The sequence below is a fragment of the Coregonus clupeaformis genome, unplaced genomic scaffold, assembly GCF_020615455.1.
Source record: "Coregonus clupeaformis isolate EN_2021a unplaced genomic scaffold, ASM2061545v1 scaf0039, whole genome shotgun sequence".
Lineage (NCBI taxonomy): Eukaryota > Metazoa > Chordata > Actinopteri > Salmoniformes > Salmonidae > Coregonus > Coregonus clupeaformis.
The window spans coordinates 124003-140448 of record NW_025533494.1 but is presented as its reverse complement, the minus strand read 5'-3'; the positions used below and the strand labels follow the sequence as shown (position 1 = coordinate 140448).

At 41.7% G+C, this 16446-nt stretch overlaps 1 protein-coding gene across 1 annotated transcript in view; it reads left to right on the top strand.

Annotated features, from left to right (window-relative positions):
* LOC123483162 (basement membrane-specific heparan sulfate proteoglycan core protein-like) overlaps window positions 1-15617 on the top strand; it is a gene marked incomplete at its 5' end in the record, with an annotated part of 55626 nt that extends 40009 nt beyond the window's left edge. Inside the window, 19 exons of the mRNA XM_045212679.1 lie at window positions 4287-4568; window positions 5295-5567; window positions 5713-5997; window positions 8364-8636; window positions 8824-9093; window positions 9193-9501; window positions 9595-9873; window positions 10040-10282; window positions 10505-10630; window positions 10753-10777; window positions 10866-10963; window positions 11126-11176; window positions 11286-11369; window positions 13299-13361; window positions 13489-13563; window positions 13754-13816; window positions 14583-14654; window positions 14850-14906; window positions 15521-15617. Coding sequence (XP_045068614.1) covers window positions 4287-4568; window positions 5295-5567; window positions 5713-5997; window positions 8364-8636; window positions 8824-9093; window positions 9193-9501; window positions 9595-9873; window positions 10040-10282; window positions 10505-10630; window positions 10753-10777; window positions 10866-10963; window positions 11126-11176; window positions 11286-11369; window positions 13299-13361; window positions 13489-13563; window positions 13754-13816; window positions 14583-14654; window positions 14850-14906; window positions 15521-15528 — 2936 coding nt within the window. The remainder of the gene's footprint in view (window positions 1-4286; window positions 4569-5294; window positions 5568-5712; window positions 5998-8363; window positions 8637-8823; window positions 9094-9192; window positions 9502-9594; window positions 9874-10039; window positions 10283-10504; window positions 10631-10752; window positions 10778-10865; window positions 10964-11125; window positions 11177-11285; window positions 11370-13298; window positions 13362-13488; window positions 13564-13753; window positions 13817-14582; window positions 14655-14849; window positions 14907-15520) is intronic.
* Window positions 15618-16446: the final 829 nt, after the last annotated feature.

The window sequence follows — 16446 nt, the reverse complement described above, 5'->3', positions numbered from 1 at the left end:
GCTTTTCCTAGTCCATTTTTTACTGTGATTGGTTCACCCAGCCGGGCCTCTGCCTGCTTTGCTTCCCCATCCTACAGGAGCGAGCGGCTGAGGAGATCTCTCTGCACTTGACTACCCTCCTCCATGGAGCAGGGCCAAGACCAGTTATGTAGCTGTCCTACTGCAATTGTTTCCTTCTTCCTCCGGCTATGTTTCCTGACGTCTTAAGTCATGGTACTGGCTGCTCTGTCCCCATAGAGGCCGCTTCACGCATCTATCCAGACTGACTTGCTGCAACCTGGTAGAAGTGACAACCCCATGTGGGTTCTGGGAGACCCCATCCCGAATGCGACAAAATATTTTGCTGTGTGAAAATTAGTTGTATATTGGAAGCACTGTGCGACTAGGATAAAAATCTCCCAGATAATAACTTTTGTAATGATAAGGCTTCCCTAGAGTGCGTTAGAGAAACAAGCGAGTGCAGATTTGTCAGCATCATGGTTGCACCATTACTGCAATGAAAACGGCTAGCTTCTTGCCCAACCAGGTCAAAAGATCTGACCCATATTACCGGCCCAACATTTTTATCTTCCAATAGCGGATCGCCGGAACCACATTTTATACTCATATATCATGTCATGAGCCGTTCTAAAACTACTCTCCCGTCATTAACCATTTGTTTACACTTTGTTCAGTCAACCGACGTTTTAAAGAGACAGTGTACAATTTTCAATGTAATGCATCTCAATAGGAATATAGTGCCTTTACACAATGTAGAAACCTAATATTCCACCAATTACTGTAATTCCAATTACAGGTATTCATATACACATTTTAGCTTTTATTATAAACTAATGTCTTTACAGTGTTACATATTAGTTTCTAGGGCACAACATATGCTTCAAAAGTAGCTAGAATTCATGTAGGCCCAACATACGCTGTATCTCAATCATTATAACAAATATTATTTTCTGGTGTTCCTAAATTTCATGTGGTGCTCCTAACTTTAAATTTGGGAGCACCAGTGTTACCAATGATACATGTTATTTTAGAGCCCTGCGATAGGTCCTGGCTGCTATCGTCATGCAGTGTTTATATCCTAGCGAACAAAGCAATTGTCTATCCTCACCCGGATGCTTTAGCCCTCGGGGCATAGCCAGGGAGAGAGGGAACAGAAAAGAGAACAGAAAGAAGGGAAAGAGACAGGCCCTTGGAAAAGAGTGCCAGGCTCTTCTGCACGCTCTCTGTTTTACAGTTGTTGACTTTCTCTTGGAGAAGTGGTATGACTAAACAGCTTGTTCCTTCCTACGCTCTGTTTTCCATGGTCCTATGCTCCTTGCAGGATCTTTTGGATGGAGAGAAAGTTCACCGTTGTTAAGGTCCTTTAGTGAAAGACAAGTGCTAAGGGGGGCACGTTGCTTACACCCAGTCTTTAAGCCTTTACGTACGCTTGCAAGCATGTGTGTGTGTATGTGCGGGTGCATGCATGTGTGTGTGTGTTTGTTAAGTGAGGGGGTGGCTGAAGTTGTTATATGTCCTTTGTGGGCAGTGGAACAACTGAGGTTAGCTGGCTAGGCTTGCTACCTGACAATTTAGCAAAGGGCCTTCAAGCATCTATTCTAATCTCATTCCATCCTCCTTTCCTCCAATAAAGAGGAAGGAACCAGTGTGAGATTTTGCAGTATGGGGCCATACAGAGAAGTTGGTCAGAAAATAAACACGCCTTTAACTGCTACTATTTTTTCTCACAGTCTTTGTACATGTCTGTAGAATGCTTCTCTCTCGTTTTCTCTGTGTGACGGTAAAGAGGCATGAACTAATCGGTCTGTCATCTTATAGGAAGTAGAGGGGTTTGTCAGAAGAACTGTAGTTCAGAGATCGTTGGCAGGACAGAATGGAACTCACCTTGCTCTGTATGCTACTCTGTAAGTACTGAGTTAGTGTGTTTGTGTATCAACACTAATTACCTGATGTACTAAGGCTTTGATTGAACAAAGGTATAAGACAATCATGTAAATGAAGACAGTTTCAATGCTTTAGCTTGTTTGTGTCTTTTATCCCTAATTGATAAAACAGTGCAAATGCTTATTAGTAATTGGAACTAAAGTGGGATTGCAGGACATGGTACATCAGTGGCCATTTAAAGCTGCAGTCCATAATTGAAACTACCACAAAAAGGCCACCCTGCCACTTGTTGTGGTATACGGCTGAGGAATGGGGCTAGGGGAATTCATTCATGTACATTGTTTGTTTACACTGACATTGTTAACAAACATTGTCATAAAATAACAGTAGATTTTGAGTTATGATGAGATATGACAGTTGTACTACCCTTACGGAAAAACGACTTGAATTTCACATGATAACGTGTTTCACAGCTAAAAGTTAAACTGTTCAAGAATGAATGGCTATTATTCAGTAACATGTATATGGCATGTTGTTATTAATTTTAAGCTAATATTGGTGCAATGTGACTTTCTTTGTTGTAGTGCTGAGTACACTCATCAACTCTGGACACTCTGAAGATGATGATGGTAGATATTTGTTCACTTCATCAAGCCTCCATCTCTTAATGCTTCATTCTATTTCTTTATTTGTGATTTTTAAAGCTGCTTTCGGCTGGACATATTTTGTGGTTTTAATGTCTCAAAATAACATGTGTAAGGCAACTGTTTCATGCTGGTTTGATTTAACATGTGTAAGGCAATTGTATCATGATGGTTTGATTTAACATGTGTAAGGCAATTGTTTCATGCTGGTTTTATTTGGTCAGAAAAGCACAAAGGCTGTTCTGACCATACACCCCAACAGCTCCCAGATACAGTAGCTACTCATGTATCCAGTTTAGGTCATATGTCTAATCTGTGATATGTTTTCACAGCTCTGCCCAAAGCTACACTGACTGTAAAGCCAAACCCTGCATACCCTGGAGAGACAGTTACTCTGACGTGTTCAGTAGGGTCTGACAGTATCTGGAGCTATCAGTGGTACAAAGACAGGAATGATAATGTAGTATCCCAGTCTGGTTACAGTAACATTGGAGTCTCTCACACCATCAGTAGAGCTGGTGTGTCTGACCAGGGTCAGTACTGGTGTGAAGGGAACACAGTGTCTAGACCCACATCTTCACTACCAAGTGATCTTGTCACTCTCACTGTAAAATGTGAATTACTTTGTTGTGCTTTTTTGTCATAAAGATGGACACTATTGATATTGAATCAATCATGGGCTGTGTGTCAGTATTCATAGTTATAACAGCAAAAATACAGGGAACTTCCAAAATAAAGAAAGAACCAACATAAATTGTTTTTATAGGGCCTCTAGCCAGAACAGCTTCAATGGCATAGATTCTAAGTGTCTGTGGTGTTTTGTTGATGGTGGTGGAAAACACTGTCTCAGGCAACACTCCACAATCTAACATAAGTGGTCAATTGGGTTGAGATCTGGAGACTGAGACGGCCATGGAATATGATTTACATCGTTGTCATGCTCATCAAACCATTCAGGGACCACTCATGCCCTGTGGATGGGGGCATTGTCATCCTATGGGGGCATAGCCATGGTAGCCAAAATAATGGGCAACTGTGCCTGCCCAGTATTTTCATACATGACACTAAGCATGATGGGATGTTCATTGCTTGGGAATTGCTCAGGAACCACACCTGCGGGAAGCACCTCCTTACAATATACTTTGCATCCCTCATTTACTCAAGTGTTTCCTTTATTTTGCCAGTTACCTGTAAATTCCCCCCCAAAACAATCTAATTTCATATAATAATTTAATAAATATGGTGATCAAACTTTGGAAAGATTGGTGCACTAAATGCATTTAATCATGATAGAGCATATTCTATGTATGACTCAACTAACTGCATGTGTCTTTCCACAGCTCTGCCCATAGCCTCCGTGAGTGTCTCTCCTCATGGTCTCCTCTACTCTGGAGAGACAGTCACTCTGCAGTGTGTCATACCAGGCTACACAGACTGGACGTACTACTGGTACAAAAACAACCAAAGCCTTCCTGATGAGACCAGTAAAGTAATTGATATCACCATCCCCATCACTCAGACTGATCTGGTTGGTCAGTACAGATGTGAGGGGACGAGGACAGATCGGCCCCAGTGGTCACAACCCAGTGGTGACATCACTATCAGTGTCACTGGTGAGTTCACTTGTGATGCTCCATAACTAACTGGACGTCCCTAATTATGAGTAAAACTCTTCTTTGCCATTTGAAAATAAATTTGAAATAGCTACTAATGTATCCACTTTAGGTAATATGTCTAATCTGTGATATGTTTTCACAGCTCTGCCCAAAGCTACACTGACTGTAAAGCCAAACCCTGCATACACTGGAGAGACAGTTACTCTGACGTGTTCAGTATGGTCTGACAGTAGCTGGAGCTATCAGTGGTACAAAGACAGGAATGATAATGTAGTATCCCAGTCTGGTTACAGTAACATTGGAGTCTCTCACACCATCAGTAGAGCTGGTGTGTCTGACCAGGGTCAGTACTGGTGTGAAGGGAACACAGTGTCTAGACCCACATCTTCACTACCAAGTGATCCTGTCACTCTCACTGTAAAAGGTACATTACTTTGTTGTGCTTTTTTGTCATAAAGATGGACACTATTGATATTGAATCAATCATGGGCTGTGTGTCAGTATTCTTAGTTATAACAGCAAAAATACAGGGAACTTCCAAAATAAAGAAAGAACCAACATAAATTGTTTTTATAGGGCCTCTAGCCAGAACAGCTTCAATGGCATAGATTCTAAGTGTCTGTGGTGTTTTGTTGATGGTGGTGGAAAACACTGTCTCAGGCAACACTCCACAATCTAACATAAGTGGTCAATTGGGTTGAGATCTGGAGACTGAGACGGCCATGGAATATGATTTACATCGTTGTCATGCTCATCAAACCATTCAGGGACCACTCATGCCCTGTGGATGGGGGCATTGTCATCCTATGGGGGCATAGCCATGGTAGCCAAAATAATGGGCAACTGTGCCTGCCCAGTATTTTCATACATGACACTAAGCATGATGGGATGTTCATTGCTTGGGAATTGCTCAGGAACCACACCTGTGGGAAGCACCTCCTTACAATATACTTTGCATCCCTCATTTACTCAAGTGTTTCCTTTATTTTGCCAGTTACCTGTAAATTCCCCTCCCAAAAAATCTAATTTCATATAACGATTTAATAAATATGGTGATCAAACTTTGGAAAGATTGGTGCACTAAATGCATTTAATCATGATAGAGCATATTTTATGTATGACTCAACTAACTGCATGTGTATTTCCACAGCTCTGCCTGTGGCCTCAGTGAGTGTCTCTCCTCAGGGTCTCCTCTACTCTGGAGAGACAGTCACTCTGCAGTGTGTCATACAAGGCTACACAGACTGGACGTACTACTGGTACAAAAACAACCAACACCTTCCTGATGAGACCAGTAAAGTCATCGATATCACCATCCCCATCACTCAGACTGGTCTGGTTGGTCAGTACATATGTCAGGGGACGAGGACAGATTGGCCCCAGTGGTCACAACCCAGTGGTGACATCACTATCAGTGTCACTGGTGAGTTCACTTGTGATGCTCCATAACTAACTGGACGTCCCTAATTATGAGTAAAACTCTTCTTTGCCATTTGAAAATAAATTTGAAATAGCTACTAATGTATCCACTTTAGGTAATATGTCTAATCTGTGATATGTTTTCACAGCTCTGCCCAAAGCTACACTGACTGTGAAGCCAAACCCTGCAGACACTGGAGAGACAGTTACTCTGACGTGTTCAGTAGGGTCTGACAGTATCTGGAGCTATCAGTGGTTCAAAGACAGGAATGATAATGTAGTATCCCAGTCTGTCAGACACACTGTAACAGGAGACACCCTCATCATCAGTAGAGCTGGTGTGTCTGACCAGGGTCAGTACTGGTGTGAAGGGAACAGAGTGTCTAGACCCACATCTTCACTACCAAGTGATCCTGTCACTCTCACTGTTAAAGGTACATTACTTTGTTCTGTTCTGTCTCTGGTCATACAGATAGATAGACACTGTTGTTGTTGAGACAATCATGGTCTGTGTGTCAGTATTCTTAGTTATAACAGCAAAAGTACAGGGAACTGACAAAATAAAGAAAGCACCAACATAAAGTGTTTTAATAGGGCGTTGGACCTCTAGCCAGAACAGCTTCAATGGCATAGATTCTAAGTGTCTGTGGTGTTTTGTTGATGGTGGTGGAAAACACTGTCTCAGGCAACACTCCAGAATTTCCCATAAGTAGTCAATTGGGTTGAGATCTGGAGACTGAGACGGCCATGGAATATGATTTACATCGTTGTCATGCTCATCAAACCATTCAGGGACCACTCGTGCCCTGTGGATGGGGGCATTGTCATCCTATGGGGGCATAGCCATGGTAGCCAAAACAATGGGCAACTGCGCCTGCCCAGTATTTTCATACATGACCCTAAGCATGATGGGATGTTCATTGCTTGGGAATTGCTCAGGAACCACACCTGTGATGAAGCACCTGCTTACAATATACGTTGTATCCCTCATTTACTCAAGAGGTTCCTTTATTTTGCCAGTTACCTGTAAATTCCCCTCCCCCCCCAAAAAATAATCTAATTTCATACAATAATTAAATAAATATGGTGATCAAACTTTGAAAAGATTGGTGCACTAAATGCATTTAATCATGATAGAGCATATTCTATGTATGAATCAACTAACTTCATGTGTCTTTCCACAGCTCTGCCTGTGGCCTCAGTGAGTGTCTCTCCTCAGGGTCTCCTCTACTCTGGAGAGACAGTTTCTCTGACGTGTTCAGTAGGGTCTGACAGTAGCTGGAGCTATCAGTGGTACAAAGACAGGAATTATAATGTATTATCCCAGTCTGTCAGACACACTATAACAGGAGACACCCTCACCATCAGTAGAGCTGGTGTGTCTGACCAGGGTCTCTACTGGTGTCAGGGAGAGAACCGGTCCAGATCCATATCATCAATCATCAGTGATCCTGTCAGAGTCACCCTGAATGGTAAAACATTTTTTTTAAATAATAATAACAGTAGGGAGGCTATATACTGGGGGTACCGGTACGGAGTCAATGTGCAGGGGCACAGTTATATGTAACTGTTTGGCCATTCAACTGCCAATATTTGTCTATGGAGATTCTATTGCTGTGTGCTCGATTTTACACACCTGTCAGCAACGGGTTTGGCTGAAATAGCCAAATCTACTCATTTGAAGGGGTGTCCACATACTTTTGTATATATTGTGTAATGTCTAAAATAATAGTTACCGTACTACTTACTGAAGTCAGATCATACTTTGAAAAGATTGGTGCTCTGACTGCATTTGTCTTCATATAACTGTTTCCACAGCTCTGCCCACGGCCTCAGTGAAGATAGTCACTCCTCAGGGTCTCCTCTACCCTGGAGATACAGTCACTCTGCAGTGTGACATATCAGACTACACAGACTGGACGTACCGCTGGTTCAGAGACAACCAAGAACTTCCCATTCAGACCAGAAAAAACACCATCTCTCTCCGTGACCAGGCTGGTCAGTACAAGTGTGTTGGGACAAGGAGAGGTCGGCCCCAGAAGTCACATCTCAGCTCAGCTCTCCCCATCATCATCACTGGTGAGCTCACTGTTGGTCTTCAATCTAGACTGTCTAAATTCAGAGCCACTGAGGGTTAACATAAATGTATACACCGTAGACCCACTTAATATAAATATACTGTATACACTGTAAATTCTAACTGAATGGAGTCAACATACCATATGTAAAATAGACTTGAATCACAACGTTACAGAAACAGCTGAATTACCAGCCATGTATTAAGATGTTTTGTGCTCTGTTTCCTCAGCTCTTCCCAAAGCTACACTGACTGTAAAACCCAACCCTGTGTTCCCTGGAGAGACAGTTACTCTGACGTGTTCAGTAGGGTCTGACAGTATCTGGAGCTATCAGTGGTACAAAGACAGGAATTATAATGTAGTATCCCAGTCTGTCAGACACACTGTAACAGGAGACACCCTCACCATCAGTAGAGTTGCTGAGTCTGACCAGGGTCTCTACTGGTGTGAAGGGAACAGAGTGTCTAGACCCACATCTTCACTACCAAGTGATCCTGTCACTCTCACTGTTAAAGGTACATTACTTTGTTATGTTCTCTTTCTTGTCATACAGATAGATAGACACTGTTGTTGTTGAGTCAATCATGTAGACATTTTCTGTGTGTCTGTAGACTATTCTGCCTCACTGAATGTTTAACCTTTACCCATCAAGAGGACATATCATGCAGCAGATCAGATCCATGTTTTCCAGATGCATCACACACATTTCTTGATTCCAACAGATAGTCGTCCGACGGCTACACTGAGTTTAGACCAAGCGAACGTATTCACAGGAGACAGAGTGACACTGACCTGTACAGTAGAGTCTTATGGATGGGAGTTTTACTGGTACAGACACAGACCAGACTCTACACCAGTAACCTCAACCTCTGGATACTCCTACCCACTCAGCAGGGTCAGTGTCTCTGATGGAGGACAGTACTGGTGCAGAGCTGGGAGAGGAGACCCAGTCTACTACACCCTGTACAGTGACCCAGTCCAGATAAATATTACTGGTGAGTCTAAAACAGTTTTATGATAAACGGCTGCTATTGTATATGGATATAAAGTAATCTAAGGTGTAATATTTTGTTTGCTCATTGTAACAATTATAGCTAACATGAGTAGACCTTTTGATAAATAAAGAAATGTACAATTGTGCAACTGTTTATTCAGTTAGTTGTCTGTGTTGTGTCTGTGCAGAGAGACCTGTAGCTGTTCTGACCCTCCAACCCAACTGGACCCAGATATTCATTAGAGAGACTGTCATTATGAGATGTGACATACAGGGAGGAGGAGACACTGACTGGCGGTATGAGTGGTATAAGAATGGTTATTCAGTCTACTCTAATACAAAGTCTGAGTACAGAATCAGTCCTGTCTACATGTCTATCAGTGGTTCATATACCTGTGAGGGTGTAAAGGGAAACAAGTTCTCCAAGACCAGTGATGCTGTACAACTGACTGTGTCTGGTGAGTCTATCTAATCATGTAAACATCTCCATGGATAACAAGAATCATTGCTAAGACTGAAAGTTAGAAAACTCAAACATGTCCTCTGTCTGATCACAGATCAACCCAAGGCTGTTCTGAGTATCTTTCCTCAGTGGCTGAACCCTGGAGACTCAGTGTCTCTGAGCTGTGAAGTTGACAAGACGTCTACAGGCTGGAGGTTCTCCTGGTACAGGACGGTTCCCACTTTAACAGAGCAGTCCTACTCTTTTCAGCGTCTACCAGAAGCAGGCAATGGGGCTACTGAAGACTCCTACACTCAGATCCCTGCTGGTCCTACTCCCACAGGAGGATATGTGTGTAGAGCTGGGAGAGGAGACCCAGTCTATGACACACTCTACAGTGAACCTCAGTTTCTCTGGTCAGGAGGTAACTAACTGCATTGAAACTGTATTGAATCATATTTAAGTTACCCTCATGTGTGTATATAACTATAGGTTTGACTCTGTCTCTCTGTTTCAGATCTGCAGCCTTCAGTGTCTCTCAGAATAAGTCCCAACACAACACAACACTTTACATCAAAGTCTCTCTCACTGAGCTGTGAGGAGAAGGGGAACTCTACTGGATGGAGACTGATGAGCTACAGAGAGAGAGGAGTGAAGTCAGGGTGTGTCTCTAACTGGGGATCAATAACAGGGTCCACATGTACCATCAACTACACATACACATGGTCCAGTGGAGTGTTCTGGTGTGAGTCTGGATCAGGAGAGTACAGTAATGCTGTCAACATCACAGTAAATGGTACATCTATTGTACAACACTCACTAACATTTCTACATATATATGATAGGATGTTCAATTCTGTATCTGAATGATTGCATCTCATAAATACAAGCTCATAAGATGTTGATGTATTGTGAGGGATGACTCCAGATTTACAGTATTATTTCTATATTATGTTACACAGATGGTGATGTGATCCTGGAGAGCCCTGTCCATCCCGTGACTGAAGGAGACTCTTTGACTCTGAGCTGTAAATACCGGAAAGTCAGCTCAAACTTCAAATCTGATTTCTACAAAGATGGAGTACTCATCAAGAATGAGACCACAGGAGAGATGACCATCCCTACAGTATCCAAGTCAGATGAAGGATTCTATAAGTGTAAATCTGGTCAAGGAGAATCACCAGAGAGCTGGGTGACAGTGAGAGGTGAGAAAACATTTATGATCACAAGTTAGTTACCTTTTTATTATCTGTGTAAAAAACATGTGATTTAAGTGTTGATGTTAATATAGTTTTAGATTTGCACTCCCCTAGAAAATATGATCTCTCAATTAAATTGTCAAAAGATGGGCCATCCTACTTTCTTTTCATGCTCTATACTCTAAACCTATATAACCTCTATCAGAGTCTGTGCTGTTCTCTCTCCAGTCTCTCCAGTCGTAGCTCCTGGATCCTCTACATCAGTCCTAGTAGGAGTGGTTGTGGGTCTGGTTGTTGCTGGTGTTCTACTGGTCATTCTCCTGGTCCTGCTGTGGAGAAATCAAAACAACAAAGGTGATACTTTGGCTGTTTCTCATTTAATACAAAACATTCTATTACATGTTTAGGAGAGACATTTCTAAATATACGTTTTTGAAGAAAGTTCAGTACATAACACAATGCGTTTGTCATTACAGGTTCCTGTTTCATCAGAATATTCTGGTGAGTACACCTGTCTCTCAACTATATTGATATGTACAGTATAACATCTTCTCTGTGCTTCCTATGCTGAGTATCTCTCTCCCTGTAGGCCCCCTCAGCCCCAGAGCACCAACCAGGACCCCCAACAGGACCAAGGATCTACCCAGGGCCGGGCTCCTGATACTGGGTATACACATCTGCAGCATGGTCAGTCTCTCAGCCCAGACCTCTACCACTCTCCTCTCTCTGTAACCTCATACACTGACTCATCAACATCCACTTTGTTTACAACATGTTACCGTACTCTATGTTCATAGGCAAGCTGAGGAATAACCAAATTAACTAAGATTTCTCTTTTTCGACCAACAGGTGATGCTAACATCTACGATACGATCAATCCCTCAGACAACAATGATAATGGTAGTGTAATGTAATGTTTTCAGTATGAATGTGTAGTAGCCTGCTTCTCTTCATTTAATATGACATGTAGAGTTTGACTAAGTGGAGGTGTTTGTGTATTATGTCTCAGATGCTGCTGGTGCTTCTGCTGCTGGACCAAGTCATGTGACTTATGCCCAGATTCAACTGAACAAGTTGGACAAGAAAAAGAAAGGTGACTCTCAACTGTGACATATATTGAGAAGAAAATTGTAGCAGTGTATCTAAGATGAGTTACAATGTGTACATATATATACACACACACTACCGTTCAAAAGTTTGGGGTCACTTAGAAATGTCCTTGTTTTCGAAAGAAAAGCAAATTATTTGTCCATTAAAATAACATCAAATTGATCATAAATACAGTGTAGACATTGTTAAGGTTGTAAATGGCTATTGTAGTTGAAAACGGCTGATTTTTTATGAAATATCTACATAGGCGTACAGAGGCCCATCATCAGCAACCATCAGTCCTGTGATCCAATGGCACATTGTGTTTGCTAATCCAAGTTTATCATTTTAAAAGGCTAATTGATCATTAGAAAACCATTTTGCAATTATGTTAGCACAGCTGAAAACTGTTGTGCTGAATAAAGAAGCAATAAAACTGGCCTTCTTGAGACTAGTTGAGTATCTGGAGCATCAGCAATTGTGGGTTTGATTACAGGCTCAAAATGGCCAGAAACAAATAACTTTCTTCTGAAACTCGTCAGTCTATTCTTGTTCTGAGAAATGAAGGCTATTCCATGCGAGAAATTGCCAAGAAACTGAAGATCTCGTACAACGTTGTGTACTACTCCCTTCACAGAACAGCGCAAACTGTCTCTAACCAGAATAGAAAGAGGAGTGGGAGGCCCCGGTGCACAACTGAGCAAGAGAACAAATACATTAGAGTGTCTAGTTTGAGAAACAGACGCCTCACAGGTCCTCAACTGGCAGCTTCATTAAATAGTACCCGCAAAACACCAGTCTCAACGTCAACAGTGAAGAGGCCATTCCGGGATGCTGACCTTCTAGGCAGAGTTGCAAAGAAAAAGCCATATCTCAGACTGGCCAATAAAAATAAAAGATTAAGATGGGCAAAAGAACACAGACACTGGACAGAGGAATCGAAGTTTGAGGTGTTCGGATCACAAAGAAGAACATTTGTGAGACGCAGACCAAATGAAAAGATGCTGGAGGAGTGCTTGATGCCATCTGTGGTCCTCTGTAGCTCAATTGGTAGAGCATGGCGCTTGTAACGCCAGGGTAGTGGGTTCGATTCCCGGGACCACCCATACGTAAAAATGTATGCACACATGACTGTAAGTTGCTTTGGATAAAAGCGTCTGCTAAATGGCATATTATATTATATTATATTATATTATTATCTGTCAAGCATGGTGGAGGCAATGTGATGGTCTGGGGGTGCTTTGGTGGTGTTAAAGTGGGAGATTTGTACAGGGTAAAAGGGATATTGAAGAAGGAAGACTATCACTCCATTTTGCAACGCCATGCCATACCCTGTGGATGGCGCTTGATTGGAGCAAATTTCCTCCTACAACAGAGAATAACCCAAAGCACAGCTCCAAACTATATAAAAACTATTAAGCAGTCAGCTGATATTCTGTATATAATGGAGTGGCCAGCACAGTCACAGGATCTCAACCCTTTTGAGCTGTTGTGGGAGCAGCTTGACCGTATGGTACGTAAGAAGTGGTGATCAAGCCAATCCAACTTGTGGGAGGTGCTTCAGGAAGCATGGGGTGAAATCTCTTCAGATTACCTCAACAAAATGACAACTAGAATGCCAAAGGTCTGCAAGGCTGTTATTGCTGCAAATTGAGGATTATTTGACGAAAGCAAAGTTTGAAGGACACAATTATTATTTATATAAAAAATCATTATTTCTAACCTTGTCAATGACTACATTTCCTATGCATTTTGCTATATTTCCTATTCAAACTCATTTCATGAATGTTTTCATGGAAAACAAGGACATTTCTAACTGACCCCAAACCTTTGAACAGTAGTGTATATATATATACTTTATATATGACACACACACACGTATAATAATATATATAAATATATTTACAAGTTATCTGTACTTCTTCCTCCTCAGTAAAGAGAGATTATCCAAAAGAAAATCCTGTCTACTCTGAGGTGAAGACAGGGAAAGCCACTGGTAAGAACCATTATACAGGTTGGCAGTCATTAAAACCTTAATTCGTAATTTCTGAGTTTGTGATGAAGAGGTCGAATATGCAATAAGCTAATTCCTTCATTTTTTGACTGGAAATGTCCATTGTCAGCAGCAGCTGGACCTGTTGATGTGACCTATGCTGAGGTTGACCTCCAAAAGAAGGTCAAAGCCAAGAAGAAGAGAGGTAAGACTAGACATCCCTCCCTCCATATTCCCCCTATCAGAACCTCACTCCTCTTTGACCCATATTAAAAGCTGTATTCTCTATGTAACGGATCATCATGACCTCATACCTTTAACTGTGTATTGTATAACTGTATATTATTCTGTATAACTGTAACATTATGCTGATGTTTTATCCTCACCCCCTATAGAAACAGCAACCCCACCTGAGGCAGAACCTGTCTATTCTCTAGTGAAGCCATACACAGCCCCCGGTAAGACTTAATCAACAATCTATTGAAAGGGTATGAAACTATATCTAAGTATGTCCTAAGAAACTGGTGAGAAATCATTTCTGATCACATTACCTTTTTATCATTGTCACGTACGTTAAGGAACGGGACGGACCAAGGTGCAGCGTGAACGGCGAACATGTTTATTAACTAATAAACACACAAAACAGTAACCAAAACAACACACTTAACCGTGACGGTCCAAAGGCTAACACACAAGCCTAAACATGAACCTAACAAAATCCCACAACACAGGCAGGAAAACTGGCTGCCAAAGTATGATCTCCAATCAGAGACAACGAGCGACAGCTGTCTCTGATTGGGAACCACACCCGGCCAAACATAGAAATACAAAACCTAGAATATATTCACACTCTGACCAAACTAGCTAGAGTTCTATAGGCCAGGGAGTGACAATCATCAGTGTGATGAACTATGGATTATAGTGTTGATGTTAACATACATTTGGATTTGCACTCCCATAGCAAATTATCTCCTAAATATTGTCAAAACATTCAGGCCGGCCTATTGGAATCTCTACATTTCACTATTGTATTTGTATTCTCTCTACTCCAGAGGTGGACAAACGTTTTATTTTATTTTCTCAAACATAATTTGCCCACCCCTTCTCTACACCTATATTACCTCTCTCTGAGCCTGATTATGTTTTTCTGTTTCGAATGAAGAGGCAGAATATACATTAAGCTAATTTCTGCATTTGTTGACTGCAAATGTCCATTGTCAGCAGCAGCTGGACCTGTTGATGTGACCTATGCTGAGGTTGACCTCCAAAAGAAGGTCAAAGCCAAGAAGAAGAGAGGTAAGACTAGACATCCCTCCCTCCATATTCCCCCTATCAGAACCTCACTCCTCTTTGACCCCATATTGAATAAATGTTTATTATTCTGTACATTATTCTGGATATTATTCTGGATATTATTCTGGATATTATTATTGATATTATTCTGGATATAACTATTATATTATGCTGATGTTTATCCTCCTACATAAACAGCAACCCCACCAGTAGCAGATTCAGTCTATTCTCAAGTGAAGCCACACAAAGCCACAGGTAAGACTAATAGCCATATGCCATTGACACTAATACAGGTGTAGGATCTTAATTTGACCAGTTTCTCACAGAATGAAAATACTCCTGCAGCAAAAGGATATGTGAATTATTGTGTGTATTAGAATGCATGGACATTTTTGTAGGGCTTGATACATCTGTATTTAGGGGAAAATCAAGTCTGAAATTCTGAAGTGGAAATACAAAACTTTAGAAGCCTCTTTTAAACCTTGAATACACTACAAGTTTGTATTTCATACTGTGCAGGAAATGTCCTGCAACAACAGGATGATCATATTAAGATGCTACACCTGTATTATACTTATTGAGCTAATGCTTTGATATCAAAGTATACTGCATCTATTTAAAGTATACCTCTAAAAAAACATTGTGTGGTGATATGTTACAGGTCCTTGAAGGAAATGGAGGGATAAATAACTTTGTGTGGTGATATGTTACAGGTCCTTGAGGGAGGTGGAGGGATATATCACTTTGTGTGGTGATATGTTACATGTCCTTGAAGGAAATGGAGGGATAAATCACTTTGTGTGGTGATATGTTACAGGTCCTTGAGGGAGATGGAGGGACAAATACCTTTGTGTAGTGATATGTTACAGGTCCTTGAGGGAGCTGGAGGGATACATCACTTTGTGTGGTGATATGTTACAGGTCCTTGAAGGAAATGGAGGGATAAATCACTTTGTGTTGTGATCTGTTACAGGTCCTTGAGGGAGCTGGAGGGATAAATCACTTTGTGTGGTGATCTGTTACAGGTCCTTGAGGGAGCTGGAGGGACACACCATCAGAGGAGGAGCAGGAGAAACCTGGGAACATGGATTATGCACACAAACACACACAAACACACACACAATAACACATTGTAAACTCAGCAAAAAAAGAAACGTCATCTCACTGTCAACTGTGTTTATTTTCACCAAACTTAACATGTGTAAATATTTGTATGAACATAACAAGATTCAACAACTGAGACATAAACAGAAATTGAATAATGTGTCCCTGAACAAAAGGGGGGTCAAATTCAAAAGTAACAGTCAGTATCTGGTGTGGCCACCAGCTGCAGTAAGCACTGCAGTGCATCTCCTCCTCATGGACTGCACCAGATTTGACAGTTCTTGCTGTGAGACGTTATCCCACTCTTCCACCAAGGCACCTGCAAGTTCCCGGACATTTCTGGGGGGAATTGCCCTAGCCCTCACCCTCCGATCCAACAGGTCCCAGACGTGCTCAATAGGATTGAGATCCGGGCTCTTCGCTGGCCATGGCAGATCACTGACATTCCTGTCTTGCAGGAAATCACGCACAGAACGAGCAGTATGGCTGGTGGCATTGTCATGCTGGAGGGTCATGTCAGGATGAGCCTGCAGGAAGTGTACCATTTGATTTGATTTGATTTGATAAGGAAGGAGGATGACTTCCCTGTAACGCACAGCGTTGATATTGACACATATATGACACACCGCCCCAGACAATGACTCTCCACCTCCAAATCGATCCCTCTCCAGAGTACAGGCCTCAGTGTAAC